This window comes from Convolutriloba macropyga, chromosome 15 (assembly GCF_964194025.1).
Source record: "Convolutriloba macropyga chromosome 15, txConMacr16.3, whole genome shotgun sequence".
In the NCBI taxonomy this organism is placed as follows: domain Eukaryota; kingdom Metazoa; phylum Xenacoelomorpha; order Acoela; family Convolutidae; genus Convolutriloba; species Convolutriloba macropyga.
The window spans coordinates 39,864,276-39,891,923 of NC_134482.1; the positions used below are offsets into that span (position 1 = coordinate 39,864,276).

Here is a 27,648-nt window from a genome sequence, read left to right on the forward strand (position 1 = left end):
GGGATGCAGCTAGGTTAAAATTAACATTCTTGTACAGTAACATACAACATACGCCTATATTGGAGGTAACAAATTCTTTAGTGAGCTGAGAATAAAGCTGTCACTTATGCGACTACTGAGAGAAACATCTGGAATGAGCGATTCGCGGGTTGTATATGCCCTAGTGATGAGCGGATTCAGATCTTGCAAGAATCTTGCAAGATGATAATCAAGGCCAAAAAATAAATCGGGGTACAAATGCTTTAGGAAATATATTTGAAGCAAATTATTGTTTACTGAACAAGTTACAAAACCTAATTCAATGAAAAAAAATTAGCCAGGATTCAAAATCTTGCAAGAATCTTGCAAGAATCTTGCAAGATTTTGAATTCCGGAAAATTTACTTATGTGTTTTTGGTAGCTAAAACTAACTGAAAACCAAATATCTTGACTGATATCAGAATTCTTGATCAGCAAAACAGAAATTAAATGACTTTTTCCGTTTACGCCTTTTGAATGTGAAATCTTGCAAGAATCTTGCAAGTTTCTTGCAAGATCTTGAATTCAAACACAACTTTCCGACAAACAACTAGAATCGATCCAAACTTGGTGTGGAGTATCCCCTGCGTAGGTAGAGTGTAAGAGAAAAATAGTTTTTGCTATAGCTTGTGTAGGAAAAAAGTTAGTTTTTCGTACGTAAATTTCCGATTAATTCGAATAATTAAATTTAAATAATTTTCAAAAATAGGTCTTTTTCATTGGGTCAAGGAGTTGTCCAAATCAAACCAAACTCGGCATGGAATATCCCCTGTGTAGGTAGAGTGTAGGACGTAAAGATTTTTTGCTATATGTTGCCTAGGAAAAAAGTTAGTATTTCATACGGAAATTTTTGAATTTCTCGAATGACGAATTTTAAAAATAGGTCCTTTTCTTCGGGTCAAGGAGTTGTCCAAATCAAACCAAACTCGGTATGGAATGTCCCCTGTGTAGGTAGAGTGTAGGACGACATGAATTTTTGCTATAGGTTACCTAGGAAAAAAGTTAGTATTTCATACGGAAATTTGCGATTAATTCTTATATTTTAATGTTAAAATGTATATTTGATTGGGTGCTTTATTTTGTTTAATTTTGTTTTATTTTGGAGAGAGCTTTTTGAGCCAGGTAATTTTACCTGGTGTTATGCTCAGTTCTCCTATAATTGTTTTATGTAACTCCGCCACTGCCGGTCCCAAGCCCAGAATGAAAAAGGAGGAGGGTGAGAAAAAAAATCATACTGGAAAAAAATCAAAGTCGGTTTTTTTAAATTGACTTGAGATTGTTTTCCGACATATAATTGCTTTCTTGTTCTTAACATTCATTTTCAGCTCCAACAGTCGCCCCCAGCAGCCAGGTAATAAAAAAATATGGATTCAAATTCTTGCAAGAATCTTGCAAGCAGGATTCAAAAACTTGCAAGAATCTTGCAAGTCGGATTCAAAATCTTGCAAGATTCTTGCAAGTTGGATTCAAAACTTGCAAGAATCTTGCAAGAATCTTGCAAGAAGTATGTATTCTCTTGCAAGATAGCTTGCAAGATTCTTGCAAGTTTTTAAATTTTTTAATCACTAGGGTGGCTAACAAAAATGCCCTATGGTTGATTTCCTAAAGAAGAAAATTCTTCAAATCAATTTTTCTAGAGAAATCTTTCTGTCTGTTTATAGCTCTTCTCATGGAAAAAATTTAGTTTACACAATTTTTTTCAGATAGTTTTAACAAATTCGACAAAAGTAGCGTGTTTAAAAGTTACAGCAATCGGTCAAAGATAAGATACTCAAGAAATTTTCGATTACACCAAAAAAATGAAAGCTAAAAAATCTCAAATTCTCAGTCACCAGAAAAAAAATGAATCGATTAATCTTTTCCTTGCTGTAAAGAACCATGAAGTCAAATTAATAATTGCAACTGAGAATGTAACTTTCAGCTACTCAAAATGATTTCAGGGACGGACTTGTAGAGAACTTTATTGTTCACAACAAGGAGGAATTTTTATTCAAAGTGCCTTGCTTTTTTCTATTTGGTTGCAGTTTTGTCTCATTTTCTAGTGCTCAGCGCGAAAATATACTACATTGGACAAAAAACATTTCTTTGAAATATTGTCCAGTAAAAAGACTTTTTAACGAGGTTATTAAAGACACAACTTTAAGGATCTGTAAGGATTTCTTATCGTATGTATAAAATGAAAAAGTAATGTTCAGAAATCACACAGTCACTTTAAAAATTTTGCTTTGTTCGTCATATATGCAAAAAAACTTGCATTTCAAAAGGTCTTGTTTGTTAAACATTTTTTTTAAAAATCACTCACTTTTAGCGTGTGAGAAATCTTTTAAAAAAAACCCTGTTTATAGAGTTTCAAAATCAAATTGTAAGAACTCAAAACGATTCTTCAATATTTCAATAACGCGGTGCCGAAACAAACCTACTTTCAAAGAAATGACTGCGACATACCGGACAATTAAAAAGATTAAGTATAAGTACAGTCAGTCCACTTTTACGATGTTTTAAGAACGAAAGTGGACACCAGCTTCAAATGAGAGTAAGATTACCCAAATATTCTGGCAGACGGTTGTAACAGAAATTATTATACAATTGAGCTCTATTTTAGGTTTTGATTGTGATTCCAATTGTGCTGCGTCTATGTGAAGGGATACAAAAATCGCATACGTTTGTAATCATAACATAAAGTTAATATTGAGTTGTTAGGGCTTTCCCCTAATAGCCGCCTGCCCCCCTCCCCCCTGCGTAGGAGTGCTGGAAGGCTCAAAAAGTCTCTAGCTTAGTGGAGCTAGAACTTATACCCTAGTTGAGGCCTCAATTTCACCTTGTTTATGACCAAGATTTTTTTGAACGCACACAAGGGATTCTAAAATAGGGCTAGGATTTTTTAACGAGCAACATATACGTCGTCTACTTACGGTCAAGTCGAGCCAAACTCTACACCTAGAGGCACTAGCTCTTCATCATAGAAGAGCCACGTTATCGCGGGTTTGCCATCATAAAAAATTTTAGTAGTCATACTAGGTCAAATATGTATAATTTCTTTGAAGTCATAAAAGAATTCCAAAGTTGAAGTGTCCAGACAGACTAGACCTCTGATCAGACCATCTTCGAACACACACCTGCTTATGGTACGCTCCAATTATATGGTCTCGAAAAGTGTACGAGCGCGCTTTAGTCTGCAGAAAAGTTGATTTTGACTTGGTAATCAACTTCCAAGTGTTATCCAATTCCTGGCTAAGACTTGCCAGATTTGTAAGACTCGTTTTTAGACTTGCCCAGTACTGGAAACCTAAATAAGACTTGGATTTAGACTTGAACAGAACTGATATAGACTTGAAGTTCGGTCCGGGTGGGCAATGGTCTGAAACTTGTCTGATCAGAGATCACCTTTGTCTGGGATGGTCTGATCAGAGGCGACTTCGGTCTGTACCTCAAAACCTGGACGTACAAGGAAATACGTCACGATTTGTATGACGTCACATATGATCCTTATATGGGTACTAAGAAATGGCGACTCGGGATAGCTATATAGACCGTAATATATAACAAACCCCACCCCCCGTGATTACCTTAAATAGACCATAATGTGAGGATATATAGCTTTGTTAACAGATGGGTGGGAGTGGGAGTGGGAATGGGGGTGGGGGGGGGTATACTTAGCAAGACCCTTTTTGTTATACTAATGAAGACTTAGCTAACTTCTTTCGTGCTGTTGGGTGTTGTAGGTCATTCCAGTCGTTGACACTTTATCAGACACCACGTGAACATTGCAAACGCTGTTATTGCTCAATTTGGACTGAGGATACATCGGGTTGTGGTTTTCCGGATTCCCCCCAGATCCATGTTCGTTGGGAACCCGGATCCCTTGTAGGGTCCTGAGCGAAGCGGCAGTAATTTCACTTTCGGGTGACATTACCCGAAACGAGGTTTCCATAAAAACTGATGGCCCGTTGTTGGGCGACCCGAATTTATTCGAGTTTACGAAATCGGTCGAGCCAGTGTTGTTCGGGTTGAGAGGGTAGAACCCAGATCGGCTTCCGGAGGAGTTGGTGGCGTTGTAGCTTCGGGATATTTGCCCATTTGAGGCTGAGTCGGGCGTCGGAACCGATGACTCAAATGCATGGTCTGGGGTAAAATTCGTGAATCGCTGTTGTTCTGGGTTTAGGTACGACATTTTTCTGTATGTTTTGTTCGTTATTGCTCTCAACTTTCGCCAGAAATTGGTTTGTTAAATTCTTAAATTGCCAGAACTTAGCTTTTCTATGTAAATATTAGCCCTTTTTATATCGTAGATTGTTTCCATCTGGCTTGAAAAACGCTTGTTTGTTTCTAATTATTTTGACAGACTCTCCGAAATCCATAGAATTCTAAACAAGTAACAAATTATGTCAACATTTTCCAGTAAAAATAAGTGAATAACAGAATTTAACATTCGGTTACAATTGAATAAGTTTAGTGTTTGGTCTTTAAAATTTGAACAATAAACCTATAATTACCAAATTATAAATTTTAAATGGAAAACGTCACAAAACAAGGAAATAATGCTGGAAAACTAGTAACGTTAAGCATATATTCAAGCTGATTGCTGATAGAATTTAACTCGCGTGACGCATGAAAAATTAAGATGGTAACTTTGAAAAAGGTGTGACTTAAAATCAAAGCGTGTAAAAAATTCCCACGTGAACCAAAAAATGTGGCTTTGAAGTTAAGTTGTAAGCGGTATTTCTGGCAGGGGCCAAATTGTAACGGTTCAACAAATAGGCTTACAAAAAAGTTGGCGGTATTTAAAACAGGAAAATAAAGGCATGTGAATAGAAAACAACTTCCCATTATGTATCTTTTAAGATTAAAGAGTCAAATGACAGTTATTTTCAATGAAAAAAATGTGACGTCCTATTGAAATTAAGGTCCTCAAAAATGGCTCTATTTGTACCAGTCTTTGAAAGTTTTCAACAGCTTGTGCGAATATGGCTTAACCGCCCATTTTAGTTTAAAAAAGTGAACAAATACAAATACGAACACAAGACAGAATGGTGACATATATGATGCGTCATTTTCTTTAAAATTGAAACACAGAACTTTTTTCCGAATAAATGAAGAAAGTAAAATATCTGAAAGCATAAACTAAAGAAACAACTGAAAAGTTGTACTGAAAGTTGTATATTCTCAAGAGACAAAGTGAAACTTTCAATTTGTGGAAACATGTCAAAAAATTATCAGGAGCCAAAAAATCGATACTGCTAGGTCAGAAATTTGACATAAAAAATAATTCAATTTTCTTCAATCATGCATGAAATATCTTGTTCGGAGAGGTTCTGTTTCCTTTCAATTTAGGATTTACTTATTCAAAGAAAAAAAACATCAAAAAATGACTTGAATGAAGTGTTTCTAAATTTTCATCAATCTAAAGCTTAAATTTAGAAGTACGGAAGCCCCGAGATGCTTCGCGATGCATTGTAAAATTAACATTCATCTTGCTCAAGACTTGGCAGAATCCTTTCTTTTCCAACTATTTCTTTTCTTTTGAATATAGGAAGCCTCGTGAATTTAAACTTATTAGAAAACCAGGAATACTATATTGATCACTGTGGAACTATTGCTCATTTCCTCTATTGGACGAAAAACAAAAACCGGAGTTAAAAAATATTTCAAAAAAATTTTTCGGATCAGGTTTTCAACATCAATGGTTTAAATGCCCATGTTAATCTAAGTTTTCATGAAACACTCCCTTCACAGCAGTTTTTTCCAGAGACTGAAAGTCGGATTTTAATCTGTCAAAAGACTTGATATATTCGCAAGGTTTGCCTTGTCTTGCAATATCTTGCAAGATTATCATCCAGTCTCAATCAGGAAACAAATTTAAACGTAAAAATACAACTGTCTTGACAAGATAAACCGTAGCATTGCTAGACAATTGTTCAGCAAACGGAATTTTGAATGTAATTTATAGTCATCGATGTTTAAACGGTGATAAATTTAGGAACAATTGACATTTTGAGAGAAGCTAAATAATTTCGTGAAATGAAAGAGAAAGTTTATTTGATAGCAGCTAATTTAAAATGACAGCATTGTCAAGATCCAAAGACTTTTAATTGCTAATCGGACTTGCGTCTTAGAGCATATCAGCGCTGAAACTGTATATATCAATAATAAAACCCAAATTAAATGCTGAAATTTTAGCATTTAAGTTGTTTTTCGAGTTTCTTTATACGCAGTTTATCCTCATTATGATTGAAATCAGGTACTTGAGTTCAAGAGTTCACTCAGGCTAACTTTAATTTGTATGGTCTGAAAATTACTCCTGCGCGAAGTTATGTCTGAGTAGCATAACTTCACACTTTTGTAGCTGATAACTAATAATTACTATATAAGTAAATACGCTCTTTAAACTTAAGCTTGTTTGTGGGTAATTACCACAAAACACTTTATCTAATTGGTTAAGACTTGCTACGAAAATTAGGTGTTACCATTCTCCATTGGGAAATTCGAATTGCAGATAAAGCAGATCTTGTAGGTGGGAGTTAGGCTGAACATACTATTTTTCGTGCAATAACTTTTAATCGAAAACCAAAAGACGAGCCAGTGTAAATTGGGACATGAACAGAGTACTGGCCATCAACAAAAACAGAATTTCTTAAGATTGATTCAGCGCTGACTTGCTGCTACCCACCTCTGTGTAGACTTGATAGAAATTTGAATTATGCAAATGAAAATAACAGCGTGATGAGTCATTAAGCGATCTCGTTAAGGCAAACTTGACCAAAAAATGTAAAGCCATTTATTAAACAAGGCGGCTCGTTAATGTGCGTTCGCACATGATGTTCCGACCCGAGCTCATCTACATTTTTGACTAAAATGTCAACCAAATCAAGAGATAACAAAAATAGATGTTTGAGTTTAAAACAATCGTTACACATTCTATCTACTAATTGAATTACTAATGCCATGCTTCATTACAGCACCAACGTGACCTGACATTGAAGAGACTAGAAAAAAAATAGCACCAACAAAATTTTGGCGGCAAAAAATGAATATCTAAATTTAAAAGCACCTGGTAACAACGTCAAAATGCAGTCAGATAAAACCTTAACTACACAAGTTTACCTTTTACTAACTATACAGCAGATGAAAAGTTTTCTTAACGAGACTAGGTAACAAGCCGACAAAAAGAACGAACAGTGAGGCGAAACTTAAAAATTAATCAACATTTTTTGCACCAAGAAAATTCAAAAATCTTAAAAAACATTGGTTTTTAATAAAAAAATCCTTGATAAATTACTAAAAAGTCATTACAAAACCAAAAGCACCCGTCTGTGGTCAGACTATGCCATAGAAACAAACTAAAGAGAAACTCAAAAAATTACAAACGATTTGCGAAAACACAAACCTTTGCTACCATTAAAATCAATACCTATCATCTGAATATGTATTTTTAATTCAGTTGTTATTTCTGCTATTTCAGTTGAAGGATTTATACTGAAAGATTAAATAAGTTTACTTGGGCCACATTTAAAAACCATTGGGATCTGTTATTACGCGATTGTTCTGAAGGAAGAGAAAAAGAAACGCAAAAAATGGCCATTCAATAAACGTTCAGAAAAACGAAACAACAGTGGCACATAATATCAATATATATGTTATTTCTTGAAATACACGAAATTCGATGGGACATCTGATTGATGAATAGAAGTTAAATTTGACGAAAGGAACCTATTCGCTATATACTGAATGTTTCGAGCAACATCATTCATTCAGTCCTCAATTACAAGCCTATGAGATCTGTGAACAATTTACGGCTACCTAAAGAACAAAAACAGCGAATTCAGGAAAAAAAATTGAGCGACAAAAGGGTCGAAGGCATTAAAAAAATGAACTTTTCACTAAACACTCTTCAATTTTAAATTATTTTTTCAGGAGCAATGGGAAAACCTTTTTTTCAATATAATTTCAAAAAATCAACAAATATAAACAAATACATTAGACGCACGAAAATTGCGGGAAAACACGTATTATCAACGCCATTAAATTCATTAGCCTTCAACGGAAGCCAGTATATACAATAAATGATGCCTCGAGGGGACAATAAGTTTTTTTGCCAATCGTATTTCATCAATAAGACCTTACAACAAGTTAATGACTATGAAAACAACAACAGAGAGAGGCAAAAACCACAAATTCAGTAGAAAAGTGCCTGAAGAAAATGTCGAAGCAACTCAAATCATTAGCTCTTCCCTGAAAACTTTATTTATGATCCGTTGAACTTCTTCCCTAAACCAATAGGGACTCTCAGCAGTAAGATGATGTGATAAGATTTCAAAAGGATCGAAAAACAAAATAAAGTACCCAAAAAAAATATGAATTCTCGTGGCATTGATGTTTTAAAACTAATAGGTAGAAGATAAAACCGCTAACCAGATTAATTTTGGCTATAGTAGAACGGAAATGGATTCTGTTAGAACCAACAATGACCAAGAGTATTCACGAAAAAAAATTAGGAATGGTTGAATTTCAAAAAAGTTTCGAAAAATTATTTTTAAACCCTTAACAGCCAGTAAACTCAATCTTTCATCGGAGCTCAATGACGATGCTCAGATATAACCCATAGGGAGGAAAATGATGTCTGTCATGCATAGATAGTTAAAAAGACATCACAATAAGTCTTATGACAGAAAACAATAACAAAAACAGCAAAAACTAAAATTCAGTAGAAAAATGCGAGAAGAAAGTGTCGAAGACAATTAAACCATTAGCTATTCTCTGAAAACTTTCTCTGTGATCCACTGAACGTCCTCTCTAAGCCAATTGGATTACAATAATCTTTGGATAATGTGATAAAGAGTTCAAAAGTGACCAATAATTCAAAAAATCCAAAAAAAAAATTTAAAAAAATTGAAATCTTTGTCATTGAAGTCATATAACCAATAGCTAGAAGATAAAACAGCTAAACAGAATATTTTTAGTCGCAGTAAAAAGCAAGTGGGTCCAGTCAATACTGAAACTCACTAACAGTTCAAGAAAAATTTAGGAATTGTTATTGCTCAAATAAAATTTTCGAAAAATGATTTTTATTTTAACAGACATTAAATTCAATAGCTTTCAACGGAAGTCAATAAAAACGCTCAGAGATGCCCCGGTGGCAGTACATTTATGTTTGTCATGCATAGGTATTCATTATGAGATCACAGTAAGTATAATGACTATTAAAACAACAAAAAAAAACAGGAGAAAACCAAAAAATCAGTAGAAAAGTGCAAGAAGAACGTGTCGAAGCCATTTAAACCATAAATTTTTGTTTAAAATTTTTATTGGCCATCCACAGAACATCGTTTTTAAGCTAATGGGAACTGTCAATATTTGGATAATGTGATAAGATTTCAAAAGTAACCAATAATACGTAAAAATCCAAAAAAAATTTTAAAAAATTGAAATTTTTTGTCATTGAAGTCATATAACCAATAGATAGAAGATAAAACCGCTAACCAGTTTAATTTTGGTTGCGGTAGGAAGGAAGAGGGTGCTCTCACCCCTGGACTGACTTACAATTCACTATAATAAGATTATGATTCTTTAATATTCAAAAAAAAATTCGAAAAATTATTTTTTAAGTCTTAACAGCCATTAGCCGCCCCCTCAATGAAATAGACATGTTCACTTAATGCTCATTATGGAACATATTGCACTGTTAGTCAATGAATCCCTACCATAGGACTCCAAAAAAAATAGTAAAACTTCAAAAAGAAATTCAAAATTTCATTCAAAATTACGAAAACTCAGAATCGAAGCCAAAAAAAAACATGAGCAATTCCTTGAAAACGACGTTTTTTGTTCATTGCGCTTCATTCGACTATAAAGGAGTTTTTTCATTAATAGAACGTCGATATAAAATGTGACTTGTCTCTAGGTGACTTAAAAAAGCAAAAAAGAGAAAAGTTTTATTAAAAAAAGGGCTCTCAATTAGAGTTCGATTTTCTTTTGATAGTGAACTTCCCTATGAGACCAGAACTAGTCTTTCTATCGCCTTGCATTCAACTTTTACGAACTCAAAATTTATTCTTTTTATAGAAATTTGAATTAATGTTTTCGTAAAAAAGATCTTAGTTTGAAGAAAATTGTACTAAAAGTGAACAATCATGCTAAAGATCCCATTGTTCACACAAAACTTCAATCCTCGATAACTCCTCGAAAAAAACGAAATTCAAAAAAATCTTTTTACTTTTGAATTCTACGCTGGACCAGCTTTTTAATGATACCACTCACATTTCTCTACGACGAATATATCGATCGGCCAAAATTCACTGAACAAAAAAAAAAAACCCATTTGAGTATATAGTTCCTTCCCCCACAAGTGGGGTCGGAACAAAAATCGATATTTCCAATATGGTAAAAATTAGAATATTTCCTAATTAAACTCTGACTACAAATTCGAATTTCAGAGCCCGAAAAGTGGACAAATTGTTGAAAATTTTGTTCTAACTTCTATATTTGAAGAATAAAACAAACCGATCGAAGAGTATAGTTAAAACCTCAAGGAATACCTTCAGATGTTCGAGCAACCTCTCGTAAAAGATTGCGTCTAATGAAAATTGCGTCTAATTACAAAAGTTTTGTTAAGTAAAAACGTTCTGAGAATCATAACATGATGGCCATTAAAGTCCAACTGTAAACAAAATTTTGGGTTTTTGAGAGCTTTATAATTAATTTTATCAATAACAACAACGCTCCCCAACTCTGCAATTTCGTATCGCGTCGGTAATTTGGCAATTTGGAAAAAAAGGGTACAAAGATATAAAACATGAAACGGGCAAATCTGACCAATTATCGACAAAGTTAAAGCAGATTAAAACAAGGTGAAAACATGCTTACCGTTTATTATCTTTCAAAGGCAAAAAGCATGATGTTTCGTAAAATTGGGCATAAATTAAGCTGCCGGAGCTGTGCGTGACGGTGTGTGTTTTTGCTATGACAACAGATTTGGGGGTAACATAAATAAGAATGTCATTATAGGTGAAGATAGAAACACGTGAACGAAACAACTTTGGATTTGTGATCACAAATAAAATGAAGAAGATTTTATTGCGTAAATAATTGGGGGACCAAAATGTTAACTGCAAGTTAGTACTTAGTTATTTTATTTATAATCACAACTGACGCGTGAAAAAAACTTATCCAAACTATCGACAATTTGTGTGGGCGAATTTTCCCTCAAATCCCCTCAATCTCAGCCCACTTTTGTTCAATTTTAAGGGAAAAGCTTTCACGAGGATCTTTGCTGGGCTTAAGCATTTATTCACATGGAATTTTAGTTCACAAAATTGTTGCTTCAGCTTAGTTTAAGTGGTTTGTGGGAATATTTTGGGGGATATATACGCTTAATAGCTGTTTGTAAAAACAACAATTAATGGGAAAGAGCTCGAAAACTCCCAAGTTTTCAGTTCGTCAAGTCATACGCAAGTGGGGCTTTCAGACATATAAGAAATAAAGTAAGAAATAAGAAATAAATGGTCCGTTTCAGCTGTTGTTGAAAATACTTTGAAATATGTTTTGCTGAAGAAGATTTTACAGAAGTGCCTTGACACGCTCGAAGCCACTCAAAGTTACTTTTAGCTCACTTTCGCTTCTAAAACCAAAATCAACCTTCAAGAATGGTTTTACAACCGGTTTCTGCTTTCGTAAAAGTACAAAATAAAATTTAGTTGACGAAAATCAGCCTGACTTCAAACTATTTAAGCCCTAATTTGAAAAGAAGTCTTGCGGGGCATAATGGTTAAAAGCTGTCTTATAAATAAAGTAGTCTATATAGAGTCCATAAAGAGTGAAATTTGCAAAATATTTATTTTCTCTAAAAGTATTTTGCAGTGTATATATAGGTATAATGCTAAAATAAAAGCTGATTGAATTTTTAGAATTTTGGTTAGTGAGCGGTTGGTTTATTGAAGCGTTTTATTAAGAAATGCCCGCAAAATTAGCAACAAAGGCTCGTTATTTCGTTTAAATCGAGAACCGGTTAAATTATCAGCAAAACCCAAGGGACCCGTAACAACAAACAACCATAGCCCCGCTTTAAAAGCTTTTATATCGGGTTCTGTATTTTAACATTAAAACAGAAAAAAACCATTTTATGTCAAAATTTATAACTAACAATGGTTAGATGGCACAGAATTGGTTTATAACTGCAGATAATGTCGCGTTATAACTAGTTAATTAGTTAAATAAAGTAACCCCCCAACAGGTTTCAAAACTTATTTTGAAAAACGTATTCAGTATACTGAAATATCTTTGTTTAATATTAAAAAATTGTATTTTTTATTGTAGTTCAGTATTTTCATCTTTGAATGATTTTGTGCTCGAAATTCCCACAATTACTTTTAGCATTTTCCCTGAAATCACTACAAATAATTGTATGGAGCAATTTGTAAAGCTACTTTTGAAAAATTCAAATCTGCTGGTTGAAATAAAATGTGAAAATCGAAAAACTCAAATAAAGAAAACGTTAAATTTCAAATTAATTGGAAAAAATTTCGAGTTGATGCGTTTTCTATTGAACGTATTCAAAACCAAAAAACCACTATAAATATAATTGAAAAGTAACAAAACTGACTTCGAAAAAGAAATAAAATTCAAATAAATTGATCACAATAAAATAAAAGCTGAATATAAAAGTTCGTGTAGTTGACTGAAAATATCCACATGAAAATTTTCTCAGGTTGGGAAAAATTAGGTAAGAATCAAATATTCATTCAAGATGTCATTCCATATATCAAAGTTTGCAAAAAAACTTCTTCCGTTTTGGTAGGGTATGTGTGACATTCCCCGTATTAAGAAGCTTTTCAATTGGTGTCTCTATCCTTTTCTTGTAAGATATTTATTCAGTTTTTTGTTAAGTTTTTCCAATTGCGAGGTATAAGTTACAAAAGTTCTGAATTCATCACGTGTTTCACAACCAATCAAATGCTAAAGCGTGATAGTATGTGAGTAGTCTTATTTTTCATTCAAAGTAGAAATATAGCAAAAATTAGTTTTGTCAAAAATTTGCCCTGTCAATTTTATACCTAGGTGAAAACAACAGTCTGGAGTTATTGATAGGGTGGTAAAGAAGAGATATAAATATTTGTGTCATTTTCACATGTAAACTAATGGTCACATCAGAAACTAGTTTTAAAATCAGGGTTCAAGTTTTAACTCGAAGCGTATGAAACTATTTCTAATCGAGAAAAAACATCCAATGTTCTTCCATTGGCGGTTATAAGTTCTGGCGCTTAGTGTTTAGCTTTCAGTAGTTCTTGAAAAAAAATTTAAAAAAACATTTATTTAAGAAAAAAATCCGTACGTCAAAATTTCAAAACAAAAGCCGTCCGCAACAAGTTTGAACTACCAACGTGATTGTTTACTTGAAACATTTACCAGATCATTTTTATTTCCGACGTCAAACAGAGACGTCAGGTCTACACAAAGAGTAAACTCCAACGGTTGTTGCTTGTTTCTCAATTGAAACTGGTTTTCAAACCAGCAATTTTGCAAAAGTGATATATCTAGATAAATAAAAATTATTATCACATTGCTTTTCTACTGCAGCAAAATCATTTTGAGACCTGTTTTTTTCCCAATAAAACGGTGGTGCTTTGTAATGTATAACAATCATAACCAAATATCTGAGCAGATTTTGGGATACGTAATTATTTGCAGTTTAATTTTTCTTGAAATACGCTTTGCCCTTTAGAAATTTTTGGAGCAGTTACGGCAACAGCCAAACAAAAAGATGAAAAATGAAAAATGTTTTCAAATCAATTATGGTCATTTTTTATTGTTTCGAGGGTTCATAGAAACAAACTCCGGGAAATTGAAAAACTTTTTCTATTTTAGTTGAGGCAAAGACAACTTCTACACATTTTTTAAAATGTCAATGCTATTTGAGATCGTTCTGCTGCAGTTGCATCAAACCGCAAATCACACGGGGATGACATTTTATAGAAATTTTTTCGAATCTACACAAATCGAAAATATTTATAAAAAACATTGTTGTTTTCTTCGGAATATTATCCACTAAGAAATCTTTACTCAACTTTCATGAATATCAACATTAACATAGCTTACAAAAACCATCCTCTTATAAACTCGGAGAAAAACCATGAAATTATGCCATAAAACGCCAATTTTCTTAATTGCAAGCACACGGTCTTGTTAACTGGTTTTCTTCATTATGAATGATGCCGTCCAAAGGGTCTAACTTCTGTCATCGTTACCCCATTTTGTCTTCTCGCAAGCTGCAGACAAGGCAACATATATTGAAATTGAATATTAAGTTTAGTTTACTAATGATCTAAAATTTTATTCAACTTGTCTTGAGCTTTTGAATCGTGTACTTTTGCATGTATATCAAACGTTTAATTAGGTTAAGACAGCGACACAATTTTTGTTTGGGATCTTAACATGAAGAAATAAAAATTCTAAAGTCAAATTGTCACACTTTTTTTTTCTACTTTTCTGTTTAAATGTTTTTTTTTTGTCAAAATTTCCGGTAACTTGGTACTGATGAACTCTTTCAGTTGCATCACTCTCTAAATCAACTGGATTAAATGAATCTAAAAAGCAATCAAAATTAACTAATAAAAGGTAGAAAAAAAGTTTTCCCTTCTATAGTAGCTAAACTGTTTTCCCTATTTGCTTTTAGTTTAACTTTCTGTAATTTTTTGAGTTCTGCAATATCAAAATTCTAATGGGAATATATTCATTTCTGACCAACACCACCAGGATTTGTAGGAAATCGAGAAAAGGCGAACAGATCTAATTCATATCAGTTTTGCCTCAGGTTTGCTTCTGTTATCTTTTCTTCTTTTTTTGCTCAAAAGCTGTTGCTCTTCCTCGAATAACAAAAATATGACAGAAAGAGGAGCACCATTCATTCTTCTTCATTGAAAGAGTTTCTTTCTTTTCCAATTCTTCTTCCAATTACAAAAAGGGTTCTCGTTTTCCGATAAATATAGGAAAAAAAACAAATTAGTATTTAAGAGTTACGAAATGATCTTTCTCGTTCTTCTACAAGTTGCATGAACAAAAATAGAAAACTTGAATAAAAGAAAAGTTTTTAAACAATTGATGTCATGCGATTTTTTGAGAAAGGAGAGTAAACGATTTGAATTTGATAATCAAGTTTTGACAACCAAGCTGCAATTCTTCGAAAATAAGTTAAAGTGGATTTAAAACTGAGTTGACTTTTTGGGCTGTTGAAATCAGCCTCACGCTAACACCTTCTGCTGACGTATTCAGGTATTCTACGATGGAAATGAGATGACTGAAATTTTGTAGTTTGAAATTGTTCAATGATTGCAATAGCTGTAGTTATGTATCATAATAAAGGTAGCAAATTAGACAAAAACTTGTATTTGAAAACTGGAATAAAGAGCTATTTCTCTCAAAAAGTTTCCTTTTTTTCCAGCATTTTGTAATACTAACCTCTGGTGAACAATGACGCCAATAAGTCTTGCTGAAAGTATTCGTAATTTTCTTCATTTGCTACACAAATAGCTTTTTATAGACACAGCAATTAAATAAAAAAAATAAATGGGTATTTCTAAATGATTTTTGTCTTCTTGACTTGTGTTGTTATAATTGTTGCAACCAGTCAAGGAAAAAATGAGAAAATTAATTGCATGACGCATGTGAATAGTTCTTTTCTTATCAAGTGTGCCAATTTTCATTACAATAACTTGCTTTTTTGTTTTTCTAACAATTGTTGTCTGTATAATTATACGGATGAATAATAAAAAATAAAAAAATTTCCCCTCATAACAAATGGCATTGAACAAAATCAATTAGCGACTAAGCTTACAAAAACGGTTAAAAAGTAGAATTCCAATTTCCAAAAGAATATTGTATAATTACAATCTCTATTATATAGTAACGTCACTGACGAGAACATTTTTCAAATTATTTTCATTTGAACAGATTTAAAATTCTTTTAGTGTTTTGATTTGTATACGTTTCATTGAACTCAAAAGAAAATGGAAAACCAAATCAAACAAATTAACAATTACACCCAATTGAAAGTCGGCTGGTTTTTATTACTTTTTGCAATAATAGTCGACATATATTGTAATGTATATTCAAAATGATCATATCTTACCAAGTATTAAAATAGAAATAAAAATAATTTCGCCGAGAAAAATTGTTTATATTTTTAAAAATACGTAACTCATTTTGGTTTACATTTTTGCTCCTTGCTTCCTTTCCAAGTCTTAACTTTAATAATCAAATGTCAAAACAAATCTTATTATCAAGAAAACAAAAATCTTTCATGAAGACAAAATTAGGTGTATTCCAAGATCTTTGTTGAATTATTTCAGGCTTCAAAATTTTTTTCACTTACTTTTAGTAATTGAAGAAAACAAGGAGGCTAGGTAATGTGCGTTCGCACTTAAATTTCCAATCCCGCTCATCCGCATTTTTGGCATAAATCTCTACCAAATGAGTAACAGATAAAAAACCCCCCGAAATTCAAAAAAGGTGTATCAAGAAAAGGATTGGCTCCAACACTAATAACTCAGTGGAGTAAAAAATGTCGCATTAGATTTGTACCAGGGGGCGCGTGCTAAAAACTGTTACTTTAAGAAACACCAAGTCATAATGTTGATTATAGAGATGTATTTCAATGTTTAGGAAATGAATGACTTTTTCACGGTAGCAAAAACAAATTTGTGAAGCAAACCTCACGAAAATTTCAACTGTTGACATGGAACAACAGTGGGCAAAATGTGTCCCAGGCATATCGTGCCAAAATAACTATAATTTAAGGGTCTTTTTTGAAACAACACTAACACTGGCGTCAGTGAAGCAAGCTGATTAGTTTGGTTCTCTGACGTCCAGTCACAGCTACATCAGCAACACTACACATTCAATATTAACTGAAGGCGGAACACCGCACAAGATTGATGAGATCAGCTATTATTGAAAAAGCAAGTCAAGATGAACAACAAAATAAAGCAACAATAACAACAAAAAAAATTTCATCCAAAACTTTGCGTCCATTTAAGAAAAAAATAACAAGGTGAAAAACAAAATCAAATAAAACTGGAATTAAAAAGAAAACTGCTACTTCATTAGAAAACTCATGGTACCACTGCAAAATGGGGCACGGTAACAAATAGACAAAAAGAACAAAAACAGCAAAGTTAAAAACATTGGCTTTCATTTATAAAAACAATTAATTTCAAAGTAATGAAAACCGATAGAGAGCGATTGAAAAAATTAAACATTTTAATAATCACAGACGCCTCTATAGGAGGGCATTAAGACCTTCCGTTTTTCATTTTTTTTATGGGGTTACAAAATTTTGCGAGAAAACGCTGTCGAAAACGCTGCCATACAGCCATATTTTGCTACTCAAATTATGTTCAGTTGAGTTTTCATCGAACGCCAATAATGTGGTATGCGATCTCTCAATGATGGGAAAAGTTAACTTTTCGACAAAAGAAAAAAATGGCAAAATTATGGAGAACCTTTCTTTTTTTTTAGAAAACAATCATTTTAAAAGTCATGGAAGTCATTAGCTACCAACTGATATAATTTAATAGTTTCGTTTATTTGTGAAAAGAAAGCGCTGGAGACCTGTAATTATTCAGAATATGTCCTACGTCTGCAAATGAACGTCAAATATAGACGAAATTCAAAAAAATTGTTTACTTTTTTTTGGCAAAATACCTGTGTCGAAGCCAGTAAATTCATTACGAATTCTTAACAAAAATTTGATTTTGTTTACTTGCACTTTTCTTCGACGAGAAAAACTCACATGTGGCCGGTAATTCAGGAGACTAGGTGAAAAAAAAGACAAAAAGAAAAAAAATACGAAGATAAAAACTGTTTTTGTATTTTTGAAAGCATTTTTTTCAAAGTCATGAAAATCATCAGTTAGCTGCTCATATCAGAACATAGGTTCATTTATTCCTCGATAAAAAGTCAATGAGACCTGTAGTTATCCAGTAAAAAACCTATCACTAAAAAAACAGAGTAAAAACAACAGTTAAAGACAAATGTAAAAAAATAAATAAATTCTTCGAGAAAGGGATGTCGCAGCCAATAAGACCATAATCCATGCCGTTAAAGACTTTTATGTGTTCAATTGTGCCTAATTTTGAAAGCCAATAATGTGATGATGTGACAAAACGAGAAAAAAACATGAAATGGGCCTATGACAAAAAAAAGTTGTTAAACCCAGTAGTATCAAATGCAGAAAAGCATAACTTAACGCATAAAACCAAAAAAGTTTAATCTATAATTCATTAGAAAGAAGAGGAAGAAGAATCTTTATTTCTTTGCTGACCATAAGCTACATGTTGGTTAAACTAAAAGAAATAAAGTGGCAAATCTCAAAAAGCCATTGTTTATTGAAAAGTCAAGCATTTTTCAATTTCACAACGATCATAATCTTTCGAGCAAAGAAACTAGATAAAATAATTTAGAACTGCGTCGGAAGCCAAGTATTCCAATAAAATCAACAGTATTCAGACATAAAATCAGACATAAAATCAACAGTATTCTTGCTAGCAATTGTTACATCTTTTAGCCAAATTGACAAAATTATATGCAAATATTCCAAAAAACATGAAAAAAAATAGGCAAACATGTTTAATATTCCTATAAATTTGAAGCGCCCTCACTCGCTCTAGAGCAAGAAATTCGAAAAATCTTTTTCGTTTTATATTTAACGCTGGACGTTTATGATACCATACACACCTCACTACAATAAAAATATCGATTGGTCAAAATTGACTGAACAGAAAAACCCATTTGAGTATATAGTTCCTCTCCCTCAAGAGGGACCGGAAAAAAAAGCATTTCATGGACAATCATTTTTAGATGTGAAAAATTTGAATGACCTGACGAGCTTTTTTCATCATTATAAGAATAGATTAGTTCCGCGGTCTATAGTTTAACAAGAATGAGTTCTCTGAACTCAATGGGCTCAATAACAGTCGGTCGGAAATTTTTTTCAAGTAAAAACACAGTTACATTAGTTCTGCTGTCAACAGGTTAAGAGCAAAACCTTCAAATTGTGCTTTATTTTTGATTAAACAATAGTTTTAAAGTTAAAAACATCAGAAAAGTTAACTTACGGGATAATCAGACAGGAGAAAGTTGATTCAAGAACCTAAATTGATACGAATGAATCTTCAAGGACAGGCGCTGTGAATCAATACTGATGAGTGTAGATAATTATTATTAGAATTAGATTATTTAATGTGAGTTCTTCCCAGCAAATATTGAATGATTATAATACCACAGGAATTGTCAATGATTTCGTAGAAATACGCAAATGCATTCTAAATATGTTATCCCTTGCGAATAGTTTCTGAGAACTTTTTCAAGAATCACGCCATTTTGTGTATTCCCCTGAACCCCCAATATACATCTTGGTGTTAAAAAAGTTTTCTATCTTCACTTTTGCTCTGATAATGGGTATATATTAAACTTAGTCCGTTTTCATCCCCAAAATCAAATTACCAACTTGATCTATCAATCAGATCTCTCTATAAAAACTCTGATTTCTACTGTAAAATATCACTTTGATAGTGTCTCATTTCCGAAAAATAAGTTTTTTACTTAGTTAGAAAGGCCTTTGATTCCACCTGTGAAGGTCCATAACCCAACCAGTTTTCTAGGCCTTGAAATTAATCACTGAAACCAAACTAATTTGTTGCGGACAGTCAGAATAGTTTTCTTATTAGTACCTTTTTTTGCAAATCTTTTGTCTGCTCGTTCAACGATGGATCAACAGACAGTGAAGCTTCTGACTTACACAGGAAAGGCGCAGTAATTTCAAGTCCGGAGCAACAAAATTGTGGCAATGAAGCAGATGAAAGGGCACTACAAGGTACTACTGGCGACACATAAGCAACCCAGCCAGCCTGCACCACTGAACAATGAAGCACGCATTGAGGAAAAGAAACACAAAGTGCCGAATCTTGCATACAAGAAGCCGTGCAAAAGAAACGAAACAATGTGCCTCGGCTGTTATCTTTGACCGATTCCAGATGCACAATCCTCATGCTGATGAGACAAGCCAATGTTGGAGACGTCAGCATAGGAGGTAAAGCAAAAGCTTGGAAAAGTTTGCACGAGAAGGGCTTGGAAACGCCAGCAGTGGTGTCTTTGTTGGCTCAGCTGGCTCAACTGCAGCTCGCAGTTTCTGAAGATTTCGAAAAATTCTTCATCAGAGGTCAGGAGCTGCTCACAAGGCTACACGAAACAAGGGATCAAGTCTCAGAGACCTTCTTTAACGCCTTGTTCTTCAATGGCCTGCCAATGAGGTATCAAAAATATCGTTATGCAGAAAAACTTTAACCTGACAACAAAATTTAAAGATCTAAGAAAATGGCTGCTCAAGAAGACCCAGGATGTGAAACTGCTTTGTACGTGGCATCCTTGGACACTTTGTCGAAGACTCCAGGAAGGAGACAGCGCATTTGATTAAGTGTGGTGAGAACGGTCACCTAGACAGGGCATGCATGAGACAAAGAGATGGAGGTGAATATGAGTCATTGGCAGTGGGTCCTACACTGGCAACACCAGATGAGAATCATTGGGTGGCTTGTACTCAATGGAAGACAGCAGGGGTACTAGTGGACAGTGCTTGCACGGACCACATAGTAACAAACGTAGATGCGTTCCTGGACTTTGTACCCGCTCAATCAGTGATTACAAATGCAAACGGAGAGGCCTCCAGAAGGGTGGGCGGAGGCAATGTGAGGATGAGCATATCCTCAAGCAGAGGTAAAATTAAATGCGTGTCTGACTAACCTTCAAACTGGATGCAAGTCTTAACATTCACTGAGTGGGTACATAGCTTCACTTTCAAGAAAACAGCTGCATGAAACCCTAGAAGGGAACTGGGGTAAAAAAGCTCAAAAAAAAATTTGCTTTACTTACCCTGCAGCTTTCTAAATTTCAAGATGAGGTTCTTCAGCGTGATATTTGACAGTTCAAGGCATTGGCCCAGACGGCAGGGTAATTTGAATCAAGCAAATGTTGTCAGAAAAGCAACAGATACCGTGGGGGAATTAGTTGATGTATGCAATGTGTGCGCACTGGCCAAGATCACAAAGATTCCAGTACCGAAAGTGGTAGAGACCCAAGCAGACGAGACGCAAGCTGAAGAGGGTGTTCAGAGACGTGATGGGTCCATTCAGAGTATAGTCACTGTCAAGGTTCCGGTTCTGCATTGACTTTGCAGACAAACACACGAATTTTGTCTTTCTGGACCTGCCTAAAGCAAAAAGCGAAGCACCTGACACCCTCAAGGAGTTTGTTCTCAGTGTGGGTACATATACGCAAGAGAAAGTGAGACAAGACATTGCAAAAGCTTTTCTATCAGATTAATTCAAGACCTACCGTTTAGAAGCAGGAGAAGACCAAACAGGAGACACCACAACAGAACAGGTTAGCTCAGAGGTAAAAGGAAATTGATGAAGATGGAATGATGTTTGCTCATTGACTCAGGACTTCTCAAGTTTATGCGAAGTATAAAACCTAAGCTTCCAATTATCTAAAATTAGTTGCACAGTCTTCATGAGAAAGAGAGACAGAGATGTCAGCAAACGAACGCAAGGCACTGGAAGGAAAGTTTACAGGTTGCACTGAGGGTGACAATGGACACATCGTGCTCATATCCATCATCACGCAAAGAGATGTGATCGTCAAGGAGTCTAAACTGGGCTCAATCCCTGAAAGCACTGAGACGGATAACCTACTAGTTGAGGGGTCTGAGTAACTGTGTTCTCGCACAAAGATGAGGGTCATTAAGACGACGGCAACAAAGAGAAACAGGGCTCATCAACTGCAGTAAAAGAGGAGTGGCACGACGACGAGAGCTTGAACACTCAAGAATACTGAGACCAGCTGCCTTGAATGATCAGATGGAGAGGAAGCCGCATTAGATGAATAATTTATTGCAACAGGAGGAGTCACTGGAAGAGAGTGACGTAGAAGAGTTCTCACAGTCAGAGACAGTTGGCTTCAATGAAGATGCACTGAAGCAAGCGGACCGAGAAGAGCCCTAACGGGGGACAGGAGCAAGAAATATCCCCCATTCCAGGGACTATGTAGAACCCCAAAACAGTTTACGAAGCCAAGCAAGGCAATGATTGGGACCAATGACAACGGGAAATGATTGACGTAGAAAAAGCACTCTAAGACAACAAGACTTGAGACCTACTTAGACGACCCGCAGACAGAGGCTACATACAAGACAAAAACGGTCGATGAATAAAAAAAGACACCTATTGTTGAAGTTGAGAATTACAAAGCACGCCATGTGGCGAAGGATTTGAAACAAGCGGATGGACTGGACTGTTTTGGAACTTTTGTGCCTAACTGTAAGTCTAAGATATTCAGAATATTACTTCAACCATCAGCGAAGCAAGGTCATGTGATGCGCCAGTTTGATGCAAGGATCAGATGGAGAGAAATTTGTACGCAGACTGAAAAAATCAATTTATGGCTTGAAACATGCTGCTAACAACATGTACAAGTAGTTGGCGAACTTCCTACTGAGATCATTTCGTGTTCGCGAGAGTAGAGGTAAATGGTCACACCTTATTTTGGTTTGAGTTGACGACATTATAGTAGCATCAGAAAACATGACAGTAAACTATGATGTCAAGAAGGCACTCGGAAAACAGAGGAAGACTACACTGGTTTCTGGGCATCAGAATCAGACAAGAAGAGGGCAAAAACACAGTTGGCCTAGATCGCCAAATAAAAAGAATGCTTGAGCGGTTTCAAATGGATCAATGCAAACAGTCAAGAAATCCAGCTGATTTAAACTTGAAACTTTAGTCAGTAGAGAACGGAAACGATGAAGTGGATCAGAAGATATACAGAAGTTTGGTTGTATTACTTCTACATCTCATGAAACAGACTAGCCAAGACCTCACATTCACACTCAGAATTCTGTCCAGACACATGATTGCACATCAATTCTGGCTAGGTGGAAAAATACTTCTTAGATATCTTCAAGGTTAACCAGGTTGAAAACTTTCCTACACAAAAGAGGTTAATTAAGTTTTAGTGGGCGAAAGTGATGCCGACTGGTGATGCCAACGGCAGAAAAACAACGACGGGCTAATACTTCAAGTTGAACGGTGAAGGGCCAGCAATACAATGGGGTGTCAGGAAGGAGGCAACAATGGCTCTTTCTTCATCAGAAGCAGAATACCAGAGCACGGAAGCAGCTGTTCAAGACGCACACAACTTGAAGTAAATTCTAGAAGAGTTTTATCAGACTTTGCCAAAACCCAGTCACGCACAAGACGAGCAAGCACATTGAGACAAAATTTCACTTCATTTGGGACAAGATTGAAGATGGGACATTTTCAACTGACTACGTTCCCACTGACAAAATGGCAGCGGACATCTTTAGGAGCTCCTTGTGCGCATCGAAAATGAAAACTTTCAGAACAGTTTTGACGGAGAGCAGACTCTGCGCAATTAACTCAAGTCTCAGTGGAGGTGTTAGAAAATCAATTCAAACTATAGTCCTTGACTTAGATAGAAGTATTAGAAAGTTCAACTTACCAGTTATCCAGACAAAAGCAAATTCATTCAAGCCACGGAGTTGAATTAATTGAATATTCAAGAAATGATGCTATGAATCAGTACTCGGTTCAAGCTGATGATTTTCGATAGTTGTTTTTAGAGTTAGATTATTTGATGTAAAATCTTCTCAGCAGCTAATATGTTTAAGTTTTTGTAAGTTTTAACCGATATCATATGGCTGGGGAGGGTTAACTGGAAACTCGATTAGGTCTATAAATCCTTTGCAGCATTTAGGCGCAAATTCAAAACTAAAATTGAGCGGATTTTAGACAATACGCTTTTAAATTATTCAAAATAAGTGCTTCAAAATCCACTTGGTGCTAAAAATTTCTAACCCCCAACTTTTTGCAAAATTTCATGGGAAATTTATAATTTTTTCCATCTGTTTTTCTCTACTAAGTTTCATCACGGCAAGTGATTTTGATTTTCAGGATGTAACAGGGGATGAATTGTTGACGTTTAAAATTACTGATCAATAGCTTTATTGTAAAATCAATTAGAACTATTCTTGAAAAAAGTTGAAAAAGTAGGGAAAAATACTGGGAGCTGGAATTGATTTACTATGCGAAAAGGCTAAAAATTCGAAAACACGTTTCAATATTGTTGTTTTTGAGTGTATTTTTCTATAGAAAATAGTTTTGAGCAATTGGAGGCAACATATGAGAGAGAGAAAAGACTCTTGAATTACTATCATACAGGTACAAGTACCAGAAAAATGTAACCAACATTACAATATTATGACAGAAAGTGTATGGGGAGATGAACAAAAAAAGGTAATTTAAAGTAGTTGAGGAGTTCAAAGGTAATATACTCAAGCTCCTTGTTCGGGTTTAATAAGAACTTAAGATAAACCTAGATGTTAGTAAAAACCTAAATATTGTATAGCAGATTAAAGTTTACAAGACCGCCAGTGATCATTGACTGATTTAGAACAATTTTTTGTTTGTGTTTTCAGTAACAATTGTTTTATAGAATATCTGTTCTGTTTTGAATTGAGAAGTTTCTGTTTTATTGTTCGATCAAGCTCATTCCAAAGACTAGCCGCAAAGCTTCCGTAGGATTTTTTAATATATTGACTTTTGAAAGTGATTACTTTGGAGAACTTGAGGATGCGGCAATCAAGCTTAAGATCCAATGTGGGAAACGAAATGTCAGTGAAAGATGGCAGCTGATTTTTAATGATTTTAACTAAACAGTTGATGCACGAATAAGCAAGAAAATTTTCAAAGCAAAGTATATCGTATTTTCTTTTCAGGTCTGATGACCGGTCAAACTTTTTTCTGAAAAAAACAGTTTTGTTACCCCAGTTTAATTGCCGATCAATTGAAGATATCGCCTCTTTGGAAAGGCTTGTTAAAAGAACAATAGGTTATTCTAGTTGACTGATTACCAGAGACCGATATAGTAACAGCCTTGTTTCTTCGGGTAAACTACCACGAATTTGGGCTAAAAATTTGTTACTTGTCGCCATTTTGTTGAGAGTTTGTTTCACTTGTATATCATACTTGAGGTGTTTGTCTAAGTGTACACCTAGGTATTTGATGCTGTGACTTGGTTCAGATTTTTCGTTGCATAAATCTAATGTCATCAATTCGGTTCTTTTTGCTAACGATGGTTTGGAAAAAGTTATGAATTCGGTTTTCTTAGGATTGACCTGAAGGTGGGTGTATTCCAAAAAATGGACTAAGTTTTCTAAGTTGTGTTCAAGTTCTTGCTTCGCCGTTTGAGGATATACATTGGATGGTGTGAAAACAAGTGTATCATCGGCATATTGAACTATTTTGGAGGTGATTCTTAAATCTCTCATTTCATTGACATAAATGAGAAACAAGACCGGACCAAGGTTGGTTCCCTGCGGAACACCTTGTTTAACGCTGATCCAGTTTGAGCTGATGCAACTAAGTGTAGCTCTTTGTAAGCGGTCTGTAAGAAAATTGTGTATTAAAGCACAAGAAAAATTGTCAAAACCAATGGAGACTAGCTTTCTTTGCAAGCGCTGGCGGCAAAGGGAATCAAATGCCTTTGAAAGGTCTAGTGCAGCAAAAAAGACGCTTTCATTAGCCTCCATGTTTTGATGTACACATTCGGTGAAGTATAGCAGAGCATCTTTTGTAGATCTGGACTTTCTAAAACCGAACTGAGTTTGGGATAAAACATTATTATCATTGAGGTATTTACTGAGCTGACGGAACAGCAGTTTTTCAAATAGTTTCGATAATGTTGGTGTCACGGATATGGGGCGATAATTCATTGGGTCTTGGGGGTCGCCCTTTTTGTGAACAGGTGTTATATCTGCTAACTTTAAGGCTTTGGGAAACTTACATTTCATTATAGCAATATTGAAAATCAAAGTAAGTACGGGTGCCACAATATGAGCGCTGTCAATCATTGCCCAACGTGGGATGGGAGATGGCCCACGAGGTTTGTCTTTTCTAAGTCGCAGTAATTCATCGGTTACTTCGCGTACAGCAAACGAGCGAAAGCCAAAACAATTAAAATCTTGCTCATGTTCAGTCTCTCTGAAGTTTTGTGGAGCACTCCTGCTGCGGCCTAGGTATTCGCCAAGCTTGGAAAAATTATAGTTGAGGAGTTTGGCAATTTGCATGGGACCAATTAAAACGTCGCCAAATGAATTTCTAAGACTATCAATGCTCACGCTAGGACGGGCCGAGTTTCTTTGTTCATTTATGAACTTCCATCTGTCTTTGTCTGTAGACAATTGTCGTAGGAGATCTTCATTCACTTACGCTTCAATACTTGAAATAACTTTTCTAAGATTTTTTTGTTTTTCTCGTTAGTGTTTCCGGTTTGTTTCGTTTTGGTTTTCAGAAAATGTTCTGAAAGCATCTTGCTTTTCTTGCAGGGCATGTTTGCACTCGTCATTAAACCAGCTTTTAAATGACTTTTTCGTCAGTCCTAACAAAGACTGCTTCTTTAGGAGCGTGAAGTCTTAAGACTCTTTCGAAAGTATTAGTGAAATACTGCAGTTGTTTTTCTGGATCAGTAAGATTCCATAGAAAACCCCAATTTTGTTGTGAGAGGGTTTTGCAGAATTCTTGTATAGAATAGTAACGCTTATCAAATATAACCTTTCGGACAGCTTCTTTAGATTGTTTAATATTGCAATGGGATATTACCAACTGAGCCAAAAACATATTACCAATCGGATATTTCAGTTCACCCTTTAAGTGTTTCATTTTGTAATCGCATATTTTCCACGAAATTTTAGTCCAAAATTCTTGCATAATGGCCACAAAAACTTTTTTTGCCTAATAGAGTTTTCGTTTTTTATCATACGCCACATACGCATATTTATCATAGATACATGAGAATACATTAAGTTTGGTACATTTATGTTTTACTACGTTTTGCTACTTTTCAAATTGATTTTGGTGTATGATGCAAGTGGAAGACGACGCAGAAAAATGAATTCTTACAATTTACGTGTTACAAAACTAAGCGTTTTGCATGGCGTCAGTTTGTTAATAAATTTAGTATTACGAACTTGGAAAATGATGCTATTTTGTGGACAAAATTATGCGACGGAATTCGAGTTCTTCTTTTTTATTAACTTCCTCTTTTAGTCTGGGCTCAGTCAACGTCGGCTTGTATTTTATTAAATAGTGGTTGTTTCAATGAGAAAGCTGACAGTCTTTTCACTCCCGATTCAAGAAAAGGAGCACTTGACAATTTAACTTTTTAAACAGACTTTTACATTGATACACCGATTTTTTTGATGCTGCTTCCAATATTTGTTCTGAATGTGGAACATGTCAAACCTTTTTTTGCGTTTTTTAACGATGGGAACATTTTACGTAAATTACGACGTTCCTCCTAAAGTTGATTTTTTTCGGAATCAGAAACATTTTAAGTTTTTTGGGAGAAAGTGAGCATCTTTTGTGACTACTGAGAAATGTTGGAAATCATATATGACCTAGAATGACTGCTAAAAAATTTGTATGATTAGTAAAATTGGTCATTGTACAAGTATAAGTGCGAAACAGTTGAAAATTTGGCTGGGAAGTTCAAAGTGTGATTTGATGGTGA

At 34.7% G+C, this 27,648-nt stretch overlaps 2 protein-coding genes across 3 annotated transcripts in view; one reads left to right on the plus strand and one right to left on the minus strand.

Annotated features, from left to right (window-relative positions):
• The window catches only part of LOC142354634 (uncharacterized), a 42,593-nt gene extending 27,011 nt beyond the window's left edge, over positions 1–15,582 (minus strand). The window contains exons 1-2 of one of the 2 annotated variants that reach the window (XM_075406969.1): positions 15,466–15,582; positions 3,715–4,382 (exon numbers count right to left, since the gene is read on the minus strand). In XM_075406969.1, coding sequence (XP_075263084.1) covers positions 3,715–4,189 — 475 coding nt within the window. In that variant the 5' untranslated portion in view covers positions 4,190–4,382; positions 15,466–15,582. Of the gene's footprint in view, positions 1–3,714; positions 4,383–10,878; positions 11,213–15,465 lie in introns of those variants that run through there. The other variant, XM_075406968.1, reaches the window with a different exon arrangement.
• The window catches only part of LOC142354270 (uncharacterized), a 576,654-nt gene that overhangs the window by 120,611 nt on the left and 428,395 nt on the right, over positions 1–27,648 (plus strand). The gene's annotated exons all lie outside the window — the stretch shown is intronic.